The sequence below is a fragment of the Misgurnus anguillicaudatus genome, chromosome 19, assembly GCF_027580225.2.
Source record: "Misgurnus anguillicaudatus chromosome 19, ASM2758022v2, whole genome shotgun sequence".
NCBI lineage: Eukaryota > Metazoa > Chordata > Actinopteri > Cypriniformes > Cobitidae > Misgurnus > Misgurnus anguillicaudatus.
Genome location: NC_073355.2, coordinates 20,689,962 through 20,705,221, shown reverse-complemented (window position 1 = coordinate 20,705,221; position 15,260 = coordinate 20,689,962). Strand labels below are relative to the sequence as shown.

The 15,260-nt window shown below is 37.6% G+C and overlaps 1 protein-coding gene across 1 annotated transcript; it reads right to left on the bottom strand.

Moving 5' to 3' along the window:
- Positions 1-1,138: 1,138 nt before the first annotated feature.
- On the bottom strand, positions 1,139-13,210 carry nmt1a (N-myristoyltransferase 1a). The gene is made up of 12 exons (XM_055191613.2): positions 13,065-13,210; positions 10,949-11,045; positions 7,979-8,123; positions 7,734-7,852; positions 7,551-7,642; positions 7,310-7,426; positions 6,960-7,130; positions 6,125-6,233; positions 5,788-5,958; positions 3,477-3,644; positions 3,165-3,302; positions 1,139-2,475 (listed from the first exon to the last, which is right to left on the bottom strand). Exons 1-12 carry the CDS (start codon positions 13,172-13,174, stop codon positions 2,455-2,457), a joined length of 1,458 nt encoding a protein of 485 aa, XP_055047588.1. The 5' UTR covers positions 13,175-13,210; the 3' UTR covers positions 1,139-2,454.
- Positions 13,211-15,260: the final 2,050 nt, after the last annotated feature.

Below are 15,260 nucleotides of genomic sequence, written 5' to 3'. Positions count from 1 at the left end.
AAAATTAGCTGTAATTTTGCAGCTGGTTGCCAGTAACTTACTGTAGAAGATAAAGTCTGAAAATGTTTCATGTTCATTTAACTTTGAACAAACTGTTGCCAGTAAATAACATAAATGTAAAATCTACAGTAAGTTACTGGCAGCTAGTTGCCAGTAATACCCAGTAATACTGTAATTTCTATAGACATTTTTTACAGTGTAGCTCAGGCAGATAGTTTGTGTGTATTGAAACATTTTAATATGCAAGTAAAATAGAGTTAAAAAACAATGTTTGGCCACTTATAATAACCCCTTAAAAATCCATTAATTTGCATTTTGCTCATGATGACTGGGCTTTATTTGAGGAGGACACCAAAGACACTTTAAAGTGGTTTAGACATTAATGCATAGCATACTTTAATTTATCTCAAATATTTTAAGTTTATTTTGTCATAAAACTTCAAAATTGCATGCATGCAATATTTGTTACTACCATTTGTCCTAACAACTCATGTGTGACCCTGTCTGTGAAAAGTTAAAGTCTTAATCTAATTATTAGAAGCACCAAAGCCTGTTTTTACATTGATTTCAATCTGTGTGACCCTGTCTGTAAAAAGTTAAAGTCTTAATCTAATTATTAGAAGCACCAAAGCCTGTTTTTACATTGATTTCAATCTTTGACAGTAAATATTAAAAGATATCAAGTTTATGCTTTCACTAAAGGGACGTGCACAGACAACCTGGGGCTCAAGTGGAAAAATAAGACATTGCACTATGCCGTTACACTCATAATATTCATTTAATAAAAGCACCTTCCAAAAAGGGAGCTCTTTCTCTCTCATGTCTGTGTGTGCACATGCATTGTCTACACAGAGATAATGTTTAAATGTTTCAATACTTCATCACTGGTGTTTGTTTAACCAAGATAAATAATTTTTTTATATTTTAACAAATAACAAATGTTATAATCCCCCATAGGCACTAAATATTAACATGTGAAATATAAAGTGAATACCAGTTAACTAAATAAACATTGTTACTATAGAGAACAGCAACATTCATTTCTATCTATAGAGAGAGTTCGTTCTCGCTTTCATGAGGAACAATGCGACTCAACACAGACGACTCGCTCTCATATAATAAACCACAGACCAAACAGTCACAGCAGCTGCTACTTTTTATTTAGCACAAAAATACACATGGATATCTTTCACGCCATCATAAAAACTGAAAGATCCTTTCGTCAGTTGCTTCCATTTTAGACAGCCCGTTGCCTCAAATCACTCTTTTTTTACCCTATACTATGCAAACCACAACTTTAGAGTAGATACTGCCATTTACTCATCATCTTTACTGCCTTGATACTGTATATTCCTCTGCATGTTTACTAAAATTACACTGCAGGCATCTTATAAATAACTGTAAATAAAATTAGGACTTTCTCCAATCATTTGACAGCAGAAAAACTTTGAGTTGGCATAATCTATCCTCTATGACACAACATCACATTTCATTCTTAACACATTTCGTAGCATTTTATTTCCCAAGCCTCCCTCCCATCCCTGATCACAATCGTTTCCTCAAAAACATCATTATTGCTCATTTTCGACCCCCTAACCTGCCAGGTGTAAAATGTCAATTTAATCACTTTAATCAGTCAGCATGTAGTTTTATATATTTTCCTAGGTTATTTACATGGGTGCTTATCCGTTGGCAATACTGTGAAGGGGATCACAGGCAGTTAAGAGTTAAATAAGCAATGAACTAATCAAGAGACAAAGCAAAACCACAAGAAATCGATCTCTCACTATGTACCGCACCCATTGGTCAAAGTTTGTCAAAAGAAAGAAGAGATGCTGTTTCCATGGCAACAAACAGCTTAAGGATGCATGGAGAAAAAAAAAGAACCTGACAGCAGCCCTTGTCATGTCCACATTGGATTTTATTATTATTATTATAATCATCTCACTTGACTTGCCATTTTTAACATGTCTTTGATAGATTTGTTATAATCTTGTCCAAAACACTGAGGCGAATGAAAGTTTTCATTCCATTTTTTCTTCCCATGGAACAGGGAGTGTGTTATACTGAATGTGTTGGACTAAGAACGTGAATATTGTGATGCTTAAGCGCCAGGGTTTGGTGATAGTTACGTTCAGGCGTGTCTGTGTGCGAGTCATTAATAACAATCACAAGATATTTAAGTTCCTCGCCTCTGACAGCGGTTTTGGGTCCATGCGCAGAGAGAGAATAAGAAAGAGATGAAAAGAGAGATAGGAGGAAAGAGAAGAAAACAAATCCTCTCTCAGCCTGGAAGCGGTAGTGCAGGTCCAAAAAGTCAACGTTCAAATGGGCGGTAAATTCGTCTTCCTGAAGCAGGAAGTCCATTGGTAGCATCTGTCAGGTGGTCAGTGCGTGATGTCATAACTTGGACTCACTGTCTTGCGAGACAGAGGTTTGGGATGGTAAAACTGGTCACTGCAGTACCAATCCCACCTGGAAGATAACACAATTATACTTCGGTTGATCTTTGGTATATGCATGATAAATTGGAAGATAAATTGCGAAACAAAACCAATTTTTTGATTTTTACCGTTTTGGAATCCATTCAGCTGATATCTGGGTCTGGCGCTAGCCCTTTTAGCATAGCTTAGCACAATCAATTGAATCTGATTAGACCATTAGCATCGTGCTAAAAAATAACAAAAGGGTTTCGATATTTTCCCTATTTAAAACTTGACTCTTCCGTAGCCACATCGTGTACCAAGACCGACGGAAAATAAAAAGTTGCGATTTTCTAGGCAGATATGGCTAGGAACTATATCATATCTGCCTTGAAAATCGCCACCTTTAACTCTCTGCCGGTCCCAGCACACGATGTAACTACAGAAAAGTCAAGCCCCAAAAAGGAAAAATATCAAAACTCCCTGGTCATTCCTTTGCGGGATGCCAATGGTCTAATCAGATTCAATGGATTGTGCTAAGCTATGCTAAAAGTGCTAGCACCAGAACTGATGATTGGCTGAATGGATTCCAAAAATGGCAAGAATCAAATGTTTAACTCTAGGGGTGCTGAAAAATGAGCACACCCTCAAAAAAAGCGGAGTGTCCCTTTAAGTCCACCTAGTGCACAAACTAACTAATGTCATTAAAAGCCAAAACTTAATTTCTCTTCGATTCCTCACCTTTTCTGAGCCCATGCTGGGACATTTCCAATTGTAGAGGTAATACTGCAGATTTCCATCTCCAATGCCAAACTTGAGCTTCTCCAAAAATGTCTTATTCTCCATTAGGTCCAGTGCATTAAAGACATCAAATCCTTTCTGCAGGGAAAATAAGACAATAAAAGCTTTAGTAAACACCAACGCACCACACATGCACACAGAAAGTACAAATATAATGGAGGTATATGACTTGATATCCTTATATTTAAAGGAGATAACCATAAATTATACATTTAGTATAAAAGGGAGAGAGAGAGGTTTTCATTGACTGACCGACTTGGCGAGAATGAGAGCATCTCCCATCAGGTCCAGCAGGGGTGTGGTGGTGTGTACGTTATAGAAAGAGTAGGCTGCTTTCAGACTGCGGTGTACAGGATGGTTCATGATGGTGGATGGCAGTGTGTAGAAACTCAGGAGGTCAGTCACCTTGCCCTCTGAACTCTATAGCAGATTTAAATGTATTACTAAGCCAATCAAACCAAAAAGCATTTTTGTCACCTAGTATAAAGGTTTGAAATTGCAACCATTTTGGTCGCATATGCTGCTGAAATGTAATCTTGCAACCTTATCTGGGAGAATTTGAAGAATTTGGTTCAAAACGCAATAAATCCATTTTGACTAATTTGGGTAAAAATGTGTTTCTATTCCAAGAAAGTGACAAGATGAAAACCACTATTTTCTGTTGCAAACTTTCACATAGCATCTTTAAGTTAAAATAACATAAAAAAATCCATAATTTGATTTTCAAAGATTTATTAACAAAACTGATTATTTTTTCCACAAAATGCAATAAAAAAAGTTTTTTTTGCAAAATGCTATAAATCTATTGAATCAATATATAAATGTGCATTCATCTTTGCCATGTTATATTCATTTAGGTGAACACCTATTTTGTCATATTAAGAACACTGTCATTGCTTTGGTTATACTTGACGTTGTCGCTGAACTTTTTGACAGCGATCAGCTGTAAAATGTTTTGGTCCTGCTTGATGTTCGTTGACTTCGATTAAATAATGTTAAGTTTTTCATAAGATCCCCTGGGGTCAATGTGTTAGCACGACAGAAGCTTGATGCTGTCGTGTGAGATCAAGCAACAGCCAACATTTTCCTTCTCCAGAGTGCCTCTCACGTAAATTATTCAATATTAATGCTTACGTTTCTTCCCTGCCACAGAAACCACCACAGGTTTATTAATGCTATCAAAATTACTATTTTGTTTTTGTTCGTTTGTCAATCACTAAGTACAAAGTAGATGAGGAAAACTAGGATTCTGTGTGTATTCAAAGCGCTGCCATTATTGTTTTTAATGCGTGGAATGGTGCGCTGTGATTGGTTAAGTGGATTTATTGCATTCTGCAGAGAAGGATGATTGGCGGTTTGGAAAAAAAAAATAGAAAAGATGACAGAATAACACAGCGGATATCCAATTTTGCATAAAATTAAAATGTACTTTTTAATACTGACCTGATACAATACTGATTTTGCCGTACCTTTTTTTTTTTTAATGGCGTTTATCGCGTTTTGGAACCAAAATCTTCATTTGTGCATATACTGTTTTTATTTCTCTACAAAACGTTCAAAACATGAACTTGCGTACATGGTGTGTTTGTAGAGTTACTCGAGTATAAAGGGTGAACTTATGTACTCGTTGCATGTGAAAGCCCTTTGTCATCAGATCATTATGTTACGTTGACGCCAGCTAACAATGGGGAGAGGTTTAACTTTAGAGCAAGAGTAGATCACTTCTGCATTTTGCACGTTTGTTTGCACGGTTCATAAAAATGTGAACACTTCTACATTTACTCTGAACATTTCCACATTCTTATTTTATAAGTCACCATTTAAAAATAACAGCATGTACTTAAAATAACAGAATCTTGTCCTCATAATTTACGCAGATAGTTTGTGTGTAATGAATTTAGAATGACAATAAAATGAGTTCAATTGTACATAGACGGGTTACGCAAAACAAATGTGTTGATGACTAAAATTAATTTAAGCATTTAATTGAGTCAAAGGAGGTTACTTTTATACATACCTAACTGTAGACAATTTTGTACACAAATATTTGGAGTGTCACTAATACTGCCCCCTATTATCCTATGAAGATCCAGGATTGTCCCTTATTATTTTCCTTTGTTGAATTTGGAAACCCCAGTTGCAGGCAACACTGCGGTCACCACTGAACATTTTTAAGTGTGCCCAGCACAAGACATGTTGGGACAAGACAAAACAAGTGTGTGGCATAGAGTTCAGGATCAATTTTTAAAGATTTAATGGCCATTGATGTATAGTTGTGGTGCTCCTTACTTTTGGCTGGTGCTCTAAGTTTTAATAACCTTACAAAGCGTTTAATATATCCTTCATTAACTAGTTTGTAAAAATACATTTTTATTTTACTTACACAGTATTACATTTTAATAATATGTTACACAACTACAGTTTATTATTCATATTGCTAAATCCATTGCATTGCTAAGTATATAATGTGTAGCACCGCTTTCTGTGTTGATGGAGGTTGTTTTGCGCAACAGTGACAAAAAAACAAATCAATGTATTTTAAAGTGATTTGTAAGTTTAATACCTCCACTACAAAGGTGTCAATGATGTTCTCCTGAGGAAGCAGCCAGTGTTGTACTTCCTCTGGGCTCATGGCAGGCACCAGGTGAAACTGACTCAGGTATTCCTTCAACAGCCGATGGACCGCCGGCACGTCCTTCACCGTCATCGGCCTCAGGCCTGAAGTCTTAGGAGCCTATAGGGGACAAAATTAGAAAAATTGCATTTTAAGAGGCACCTCCTAAAAAAAAGCACAAGAGACGAGGACCACAAACTGAATGTGTACAAGTATAACAAAAAAAAAACATTAAATAACAGAGAAATCATTAGTGTTAATGAGTGATAAGCAGGCAGACACGCACCTCTGGTAGACGGTACAGCTTCATGGTGCGTTGCATAGTCATGTTTCGACTCAGGTGAGAAAACTTCACCTCAATCAGCTTTCGTGGGTTCAGGGATCGGTGCCAGTATCTGCACAAACAAACATCATTAGTTTACCATAAGCAGAGAACAGGTCATTAGAAAAATATGCAGCAGGAAAAAGAGCTTCCTAATAATGGGCGGGGCTTACAAATTGTCTCTAAATGGGTCTAAATAAAAGTTCTCCTAGTTAACACTTTACTGTACCTTTAAAATTTTATAACAATTCAGTTTGTGTTATTATTCAGGTGTAACTCTTTGTAAAGAAAGCTGATACTTTTCTCAGATTGGATCAGTGCAAAATGAACAAGGCATTTTAAGTGCCAGCCTTTGCATTTATTGAAATATATTGGAAGATTTTCTACAGCAGTGGTTCTCAAACTTTTTCAGTGTGCGGCCCCCCTTGTATATGGTGCATTATAACAAATTTGTTCTAAAACGTAACATTTAATAAGACAAAACATATTAAAGTATACAAAGTAGTGCTGTTGGTTTGTAGCCTTATTTTTTTGTTTAATTACACAGAATTCATGATAAATTAAATGTCATAAAACTGGGGACCCCCTGGCACCATCTCGCGGCCCCCAGTTTGAGAACCACTGTTCTACTGTATACATATTTTTAGAGAGTTTTTGCTTTTCTGAGTCTCCATGCGCCCCCTGCTGGAACATTCTTTAACTAGTTAACTAGCAACATTCACTTCCCAACATGTCATTGAACTAGACTTTTCAGTGAGGTACTTATGCAGCTTTCTGTGGAAGGGTGAATGTGTCTTACCTGCAGGTGCCCACTGGTTTGGGCAGTACCACTCCTGCAGTATACACAGCTTGAAAGATGCCCTCCAAGTTGACCCGTCTGGTGATCTCCCTGATAAGTACCGGTGCTACTCGTTTTGAGCGTAGTTTCTTATGCACACACAGAAAGTTAATCTCCACCATTTTCTTCTCTCTGGAAGAATCAAAAAGCAGATATAAGTGGAAATCACACACTTACTTATTTTTGTATTTAGATGCAATTTTAGGTAACACAAATGGGTGAACGCTTCATCTCTCTGGATTCTGTTATTAAGAGAAAACTAAATGAATCATTTAATCTTATATATTGATACACTTAAAAATAATGCTTACACGTCATAGATGCGAATGTTGGCGGGAATGGCGCTGATAAAACCAACAAGCTTGTGGTTGGAGTTGACTCTCACTCCGCAATGCCACTGAGGCAGCCAGCCGGGAGGACGCAGAGCCCTGGAGATGAGAAGAGGATTGTGATGACAGACACAAAAACACAAATAAAAAAAATCAATAACCTTTTAACAACAAACATTTTGATTATAGTTTAACAGTTTACATTTCAATATTTTTTACTTACCAAAGCAGAAACTCTGGGGAGTAATCAAAACGAAACATGTTGTCGTCATCCTCCACATAGTTCTCATTGAGGAGAGTGTACAACTCTTTCAGCTACAACATGTGAAGAGACTGAATTGAATATACAGATACTGTTGACTATGTGCTTTGCAAAACAGACTGATGGAGATATTTAGTGTCATACCACCGCAGGGTTTCCCAGGTCAAGAGCGTCCCAGACGAAGCCCTGTGGAAGGCTGTATGGCTCTTCTCGTATGTTATCCTTATCTGGTTCGATACAGCCGTGTGATGTCACTGTCTCTCCTACACAAACAAACAAATACAAATAAAACTCAATCTACAATCAATAAAAGATCCTTGATTGAGAAGCCCTTAATGTGAAACAGTGAATGTTTGACTGAAGAATATATTAGTGTCAAGGATTAATACCAAGTTTAGGAACTGGCTGAGTGTCCCAGAACTGATAACTGCGATGTGTGGCCTCTTCCATGGTTTTAGCCGGACCCTGCCCCACTGAAAACAGCTCTATGGCCTTCTGAATCTCCTGTAACTTTTCCGCAGGGAGAGAGTTTACCTGACAAAGAGAAATTCATTGAGGAATTAAACGCTTTTAAAACATACAGTGGTAAAACCATACTTCAGTTATGTAAATAAGGATTTTTTTCTGCAAAATATTATAGTCCCTTTTACACAAACATGGTAAATTGGCAGTTAACAGATCACGTGTAAATTGTACTGCCATTTTTTTTTTCATGTGGCACAGATCGGATATGACCCATGAAGGTGTAAGCAGGGGGGAAAACGCATAATTTCCGATATTCTCTGATTGGTTTCAGGCCTCATTCACATGTGGAAATAAATCTGATATGAATTGGATAGATGCATTCGGGTCCGCAATGTAAGCGGACAGATCGGATATTCCCATGTTAAAGGCGAAATGCACAATGTTTGAAAAACGCTTTGGAAAAGGGAGTCGGGACGACTACCAAAACACACTTGTAGCCAATCAGCAGTAAAGGGCGTGTCTACTAGGGATGGGCACGAGTACTCGATTGCTCGAGTACTCGAACGTGGATCATGTGGGTTTATTTATTTATTTATTGTGGATATGGTGGCACTGGATGTCTGGTTAGCGTTACAAGCGCATGTGGTAGTAAAGACTGTGTCTGGAGATGCGCACCCGCGCCCCAGCAATCTGCCGATCTGCGCAGCAGCCCGCCGATCCCGTGAAGCCGGCCACACCTCACATCACTGTGGCACTAAAAGGATGCCGTGATTTTCGGATATACAGTCAGTCAGGGGCAAAATGTACAGCGCCTTCAAAAGTTCAATGAGTTATCATCTCATATTTAAACATCAAATGTTAAGAGATACCAGAGAGTGATACGAACATTAACATTACAGCTTGACTGAGAACAGGTAAGGGGACGACACGACACAGCTAATCGCTAAAATGATAGCAAAAGACTTAAAGCTGGTTAATGTTATGAAGCTCGTGCTTTGACTGGACGTGTTTAAAAGTGCACTGTTTATGATGCACATCCACAAAGGGTGTTAAACTTTCTTTTTTTTACATAACTTGATACATAAGATGATAACCTAGTTGAAGTTTTACAGATAGATGCACGTTGTACATTTATGTTGTATAAGGGCTTAATATTATGTAGAGTGCGCCAAATAGAAAGTGCATCAAGTTTGTGTTTATTAACCCTTTAGTTTCACTCCATCACGCAGCTTTTCCTGTTAGAGGTTTGTGTTACAAATATTTAATTCATAAATAATCTAGTATGTGTTCATTGTTCTGTCATAGTTTCTCAAAATTAAGTTTTATTTGAGTGTTTTTAATAAAAATATTTTCATTTTCACCATGACCCCCCGCCCCTTTGATTGCCCCGCCCCCAGTTAATCGAGTACTCCTCCTTCAGACCTATGGATTAATCGAAATGAATAAAATGACATAAATGCACATCCCTAGTGTCTACTATCCGACATTGTTGCTGGGGTTGCGTATGTGTGGGGCGGGTCTATCAAAAGAAGGTCCAGATTCTATTGGGGTAGGGGTGTGTATGGTTTGGTGATTTCACATGTCAACATTGGCTTTCAAACATTGTGCACTCCGCCTTTAAGACGTGTCGTGTGTCATTTTAAATGCGACGCTGGCAAATGACGTCAACTCAGGTGGACACCACCCGCGATCACGTGACTCTTCTTAGCAGCGCAATGTAGGACGGCTGCACTTAGTGCAGTAATGTTGAAGTTTTATGTCTCGTTACAAAAATAAAGCTCTATAATCTAGTATAATCATTTTTGACTGTGTCATATTTTACTTTCTCTGTGATTTAAAGGGGACATATCATGAAAATCTGACTTTTTCCATGTTTAAGTGCTATAATTGTGTCCCCAGTGCTTCTACCAACCTACAAAACGTGAAAAAGATCAACCCAGTAACTTAGTTTTGGTAAACCATTCTCTGCAAGCATGTGAAAAAATAGGTCATTGTAATTTGACTCCTATTGTGATGTCAGAAGGTGATAATACCGCTCCCTTTATCTGCACTATCCAACCACAGCACAGCCATTTAGTACAGAGAGAAAGAGAGAGAGAAAATAATTCACAGCACAACCGAGTTTGAATTGCAACAAACCACCATCATTGTGATCAGTGTTTGCACTTCATCCGCTCATTTGCATTTTAAATGACACACCCAAAAACGGCACACTTGCTCAGGCCTACAAAGTGGCAATTTTAACATGCTGTAATTAATTATCTGTGTGGTATTTTGAGCTAGAACTTCATTTACGCACTCTGGGGATTTAGTTTACATCTTTAAAAAAATCTCATAATATGACCCCTTTAAGCTGTTCCGGGTCAGTATGTCTACCTTGAATTGTTTTGCCAAGTGTTTAGTGTAAATGCTGATCTTGAATACAAGACGCTTTTAAAAAATTATGTAAATAGATTTAAAATTTGGATGAAGGCAACAAATCGGAACAGAAAACGTATCCTTACACACATCCAAGTCAAGTGCGGGTGCAGGATAAATTATATATTGCAAATAATAAAGCAAAGATCCGCACACAGAAGAGCTCCCATTTACATGATTTTATTTAGTGACGTTTTGGGACGTTTTAGACTGAGGAAGGGCCGTCACTAAATAAAATCATGTAAATGGTAGCTCTTCGGTGTGCGGATCTTTGCTTTACTATTTGAACAAATCTGAACAGCACATTTTCTATATTTACTGGTAAAGTCGTTCTGGTAAATGTGTGGTCCTTTACAGAAATTATTGTGTGAAATTTGATCTGTTATTTCTTATTTAATATAGTTATTTTAACAAATATAATGCAATGCTGAGTTAAACACACACAAACACACACACCGTCAGACATGGACACTCACTTTGGCCAGAGGATCCTGTTCTGCTTCTTTGCCTTTGTCCTTGTTCTTTTTCTTCTGCTTCTTTTTCTTCTTCTTGGCACCTGCGTCACCCTTTTCCCTGCAGGTCAAATGAACACAGTTGAGATGAGCTGCTAAAATGTAAGGCAATGTTCACTCAGCACTAACTGTGTGTGATTCAGTGTGAAAGAGTACCAGAGATCATCTCAATAGAGCCATCACGGTATCTCATGCAATAAGGATTATTTTACACCTAGAACCTCTCGTTGCTGTAAAATGAATGGTATTCAAATCTGCTCATGTCCTGTTATTTGCTTTTACTGAACATGAACAAGCACACGTAGGGAGTACAGACAAAAAGTGTCAGATCTATGGTATGCAAAGCATCCAGATCTACAGAGGCAATGCTATGTACATCTGTGAACCCAAATATTTCGATTCGTGCTTGAATGAAACACACACTTGACCCCATAACACAGATCTGACTGATGTCTGGAATTAGACAACACAGCATACGTACAGACGCCCCGCTAATCCTATTAATGCACGCGGGGAGAGAGAGGGGCCAGCATTCAGCCGCATTTGTTAATAGGGGACAGATGGTCTATCACATGACCTGCTGAAAAAAACAGGTGTTTTTGTGTGTTAAAGAGGATGTGGGCCATATGACAAAGATGACCCTATGACCATTGCTTGACATGATCTATCTAAGAGAGCATGCACAGAAATCAATGAGTCTGGTTAGATATGCTCTCCTGTACTGTTTGCAACATCTTTTGTCTCCATTTGCATCAACTGTATAAGATGTCCTGATGCAAGATGGCAATTATTTGCAAAAATAAACAATCATTTACTACAATAACCATACTTGTATAACCATAGTAACCACAAATTTACCATCGTCTCACTACTACAGGAAAGGACAAGCATGCATCCAGCAGGCGCTTTTATCCAAATTGACTTACATTGCATAACAAGGTATACATTTAATCAGTATTAAGTATACCATGTTTTATATATTATAACAAAACCATGGGCAATCGTTATAAGGGATTGTCTAGTAGGCACGTGTAATAAGACCTCTACGTAACATAATGACCACCCTAGACTATACTGATATTATTAATTAATGTTTAAATAATACAGAAGATGATGTTTTTTTAAATTAGTATAGTGATTATTACCATGCCATACATATTTCTAAATATTAATAGGCTACTGTACATTGAGAATACATTATGTAGACTGCACTGTAATTTCTGAGATAATAATGTGATGCAGACTGAATAAAAAACTAATGCGTTTTTTTTTATCGCCGCGACATTACAAGAGCAGAAAATCGCCATAGGAGGGGAATGAATGGCAACAGGAAAAGCGATGCATTGTACGTGATTCTCGACATGCTGCCATTAATCCAGTCAGGAAAACACATTTTGCACGTGACCTTGAGGGACAGGAATCTGCGAGGTTAATGTATTTTTGGTAATTTATTGTAGCCTACAAAGGAGATAAAATCTGTGCATTGAAAGTGAAACCCAGGAGCAACACGTCTGACTGAGAGAGCAAACCGCGAGAAATGCGATTAAGTTAATACAGGCGATTGCTACTAACACCAGTCAAGCTAACTAGATCCTGTCAAACCACCAGTTAACGTTAACTGACAGCAGATCCATGATGTTAGCTCTATTTGTCAAAAACGGAAATAGTGATGCATTAACAGCTTCGAAAGTGCTTTTGATGGTGCCGATTAACAAATACTTAATTGTTTATGATAACATACATAAAATCTTAGAAAACAGTAACTTTAAACGTAACGTTTTATTCATTTATGTATAACACAGCAATATGGTGAGGCTGTAAAACTGTTCTCGTACATGCCCATGATCCTGGAGAATCGGGCATAGGGATTCGCCCGTTTATCGGATTGACAGCGCCTCAGCCAATCGTTTCAAAGATCGACCTGCCAATCAACCGAACAAGCCAATAGAGCAGCACCAGGGGCTGGGTCCAAGGGCTGTTAACGTGCTTCAATCTGGCCGAGCAAGGCCCCTGTCTTTTAGGGCCGATAGTAAGATCGTTTTACATTTTAGACCCAACGACAAAACGCATGCACACTCACCCATCATCAGAGTGATGCTCTTCGTTTTCACAATTGCTGCAATGTCCATGATCATCTTCTACCTCAGTTTCATTCTCCCGCTTCGGTGCTGTCTCATTCTCATCCGCCATCTTTAACCAGGAAGTGAGGATCTCGCCCCGTGCCCTTCTTCTTCTTCTTCTTCTTCTTTGAGCTTATTGGCGGCTCGCAATCTTAAAAGAGCATTACCGACATCTACTGTGGGTATTGGATCAGAGACACTATAATCCTTCCCCCAGACCATTCAGGACTCAAGCATTCGATGTTGCTGCGTGTTCCAGCTCCTCCATCTACAGCTCAAGTCCGTCACAGTCCAGAGAGGATTAATAATAATAATAATAATAATAATAATAATAATATCTATATTCTATTTATTAAATTAGTACTATTTAAGAAATCAATTAATAACCTATCCCCTTCCTCTAGATCCAGAAGCTTCTTTAGTGTTAGCTGTTGCACACCTTTCTTCTTAAATTCTTCTATTAGTTTAGTCCTTTCCTCTATGTATCTATTGCATTTAAGAAGCACATGCTCCACTGTTTCTCTAAGTCCACACCACTCACACAATCCTGTAGGATGCTTTCCTATTACATGCATAGTCGAGTTAAGACCTGAATGTCCAAGTCTTAATCTTGATATAATACAGTCTTCCTTTCTTCTCCCCCTCGAACTCCTTCCTCTTCCTACAATTGGTTGTATTGAATATAAATGTCTTCCTTTTTTTTCATTATCCCAATAAGATTGCCAGTTTTTATTTATCTCTCTTTTTATTATTGACTTAAGTTCTGCTTTACTATACATTATCTCCATATCAATTCTTTCATTTGTCCTAGCTTGTTTTGCTAACTTGTCTGCTGCTTCATTACCTATTATTCCAGCATGGGCCGGGACCCACAAGAATTGAACTATATTATTTGTCCGTTGCATCATATACATTGTCTGCAATATCTCCAATACAATATCCTGTCTAGTTTCTGATTTTTGTACTTCTAGACAACACAAAGCTGAACTTGAATCGGAGCATATCAGAGTTCTATTTAATCCAATTTCATTTATTTTATTCAATGCCATCATAATTGCCATTAACTCTCCTGTAAAAACTGAAACATGATCTGTTATTCTTACCGCTTTTTCCACTTTTATCCTAGGGATGATATATGCTACCCCCACCTGACCATTCTGAGGGTCTTTGGATGCATCGGTGTACACCTGCGTATACTGTTCATACATTGATCCAATATATTCTCTTGTCATCCCTGCTTCATCAGTACTCTCATTCTTATCTTGCCTTAATTCCAATAAGGAGAGATCTATCTTTGGTTGTGGTAAAATCCATATTGGTGTTTCTGGTATTATTACTACTGGAATAACTCTGTACTCATTTAGTTTCATATTCTCCACTAAGCCTTTAATGATCCATCCAAAACTGTTAACTTTCCTTTTACCATGATCCCAGCATGTATCAATTATACCTTTTGTCGGATGGCTATCCTTCTGACCTTTAAGGTTCGCCCAGTAAGCCAGTATCAATTGCTTCCTTCTTAAATTAATTGGCATCTCTCCCATTTCCACCTGTAACGCTGGAACAGGAGAAGAAGGATAAGCCCCGCAACAAATTCTCAAAGCTTGTGATTGAATTCTCTCTAATTTTTCCATGTGTGTCTTTGCAGCTGAACCATATGCTATACAACCATAATCTAATATAGCTCTTATCATTGTTGTGTAAATAGTTTTTAATGCCAATCTATCCGCTCCCCATTCACGTCCTGAAATACATCTCATTACATTTAGTATCTTCTTACATTTTTCCAGCATTTTATTTATGTGTATACTCCACGTAACTTTTGTGTCAAACCACATACCTAAAAATCGTATCACTTTAACTTGTTCTAATTCTTTATTATATAACTTCATTTTTAAATTTATACTTGCCCTTTTATTTGTAAAAAATATGTATTTGGTTTTTTCCACTGAAAATCTAAAACCCCATTTATACGACCACATTTCAACATTATTTATCGCTGATTGCATTTTATTAACAATATAGTTGATATTCCTACCTCTGAACCACAATGCCCCATCATCTGCAAATAATGATTTATTTATACTTCTATCTAGCGATTCAAATACATCATTTATCATAATTATAAACAACAAAGGACTTATGACACTCCCCTG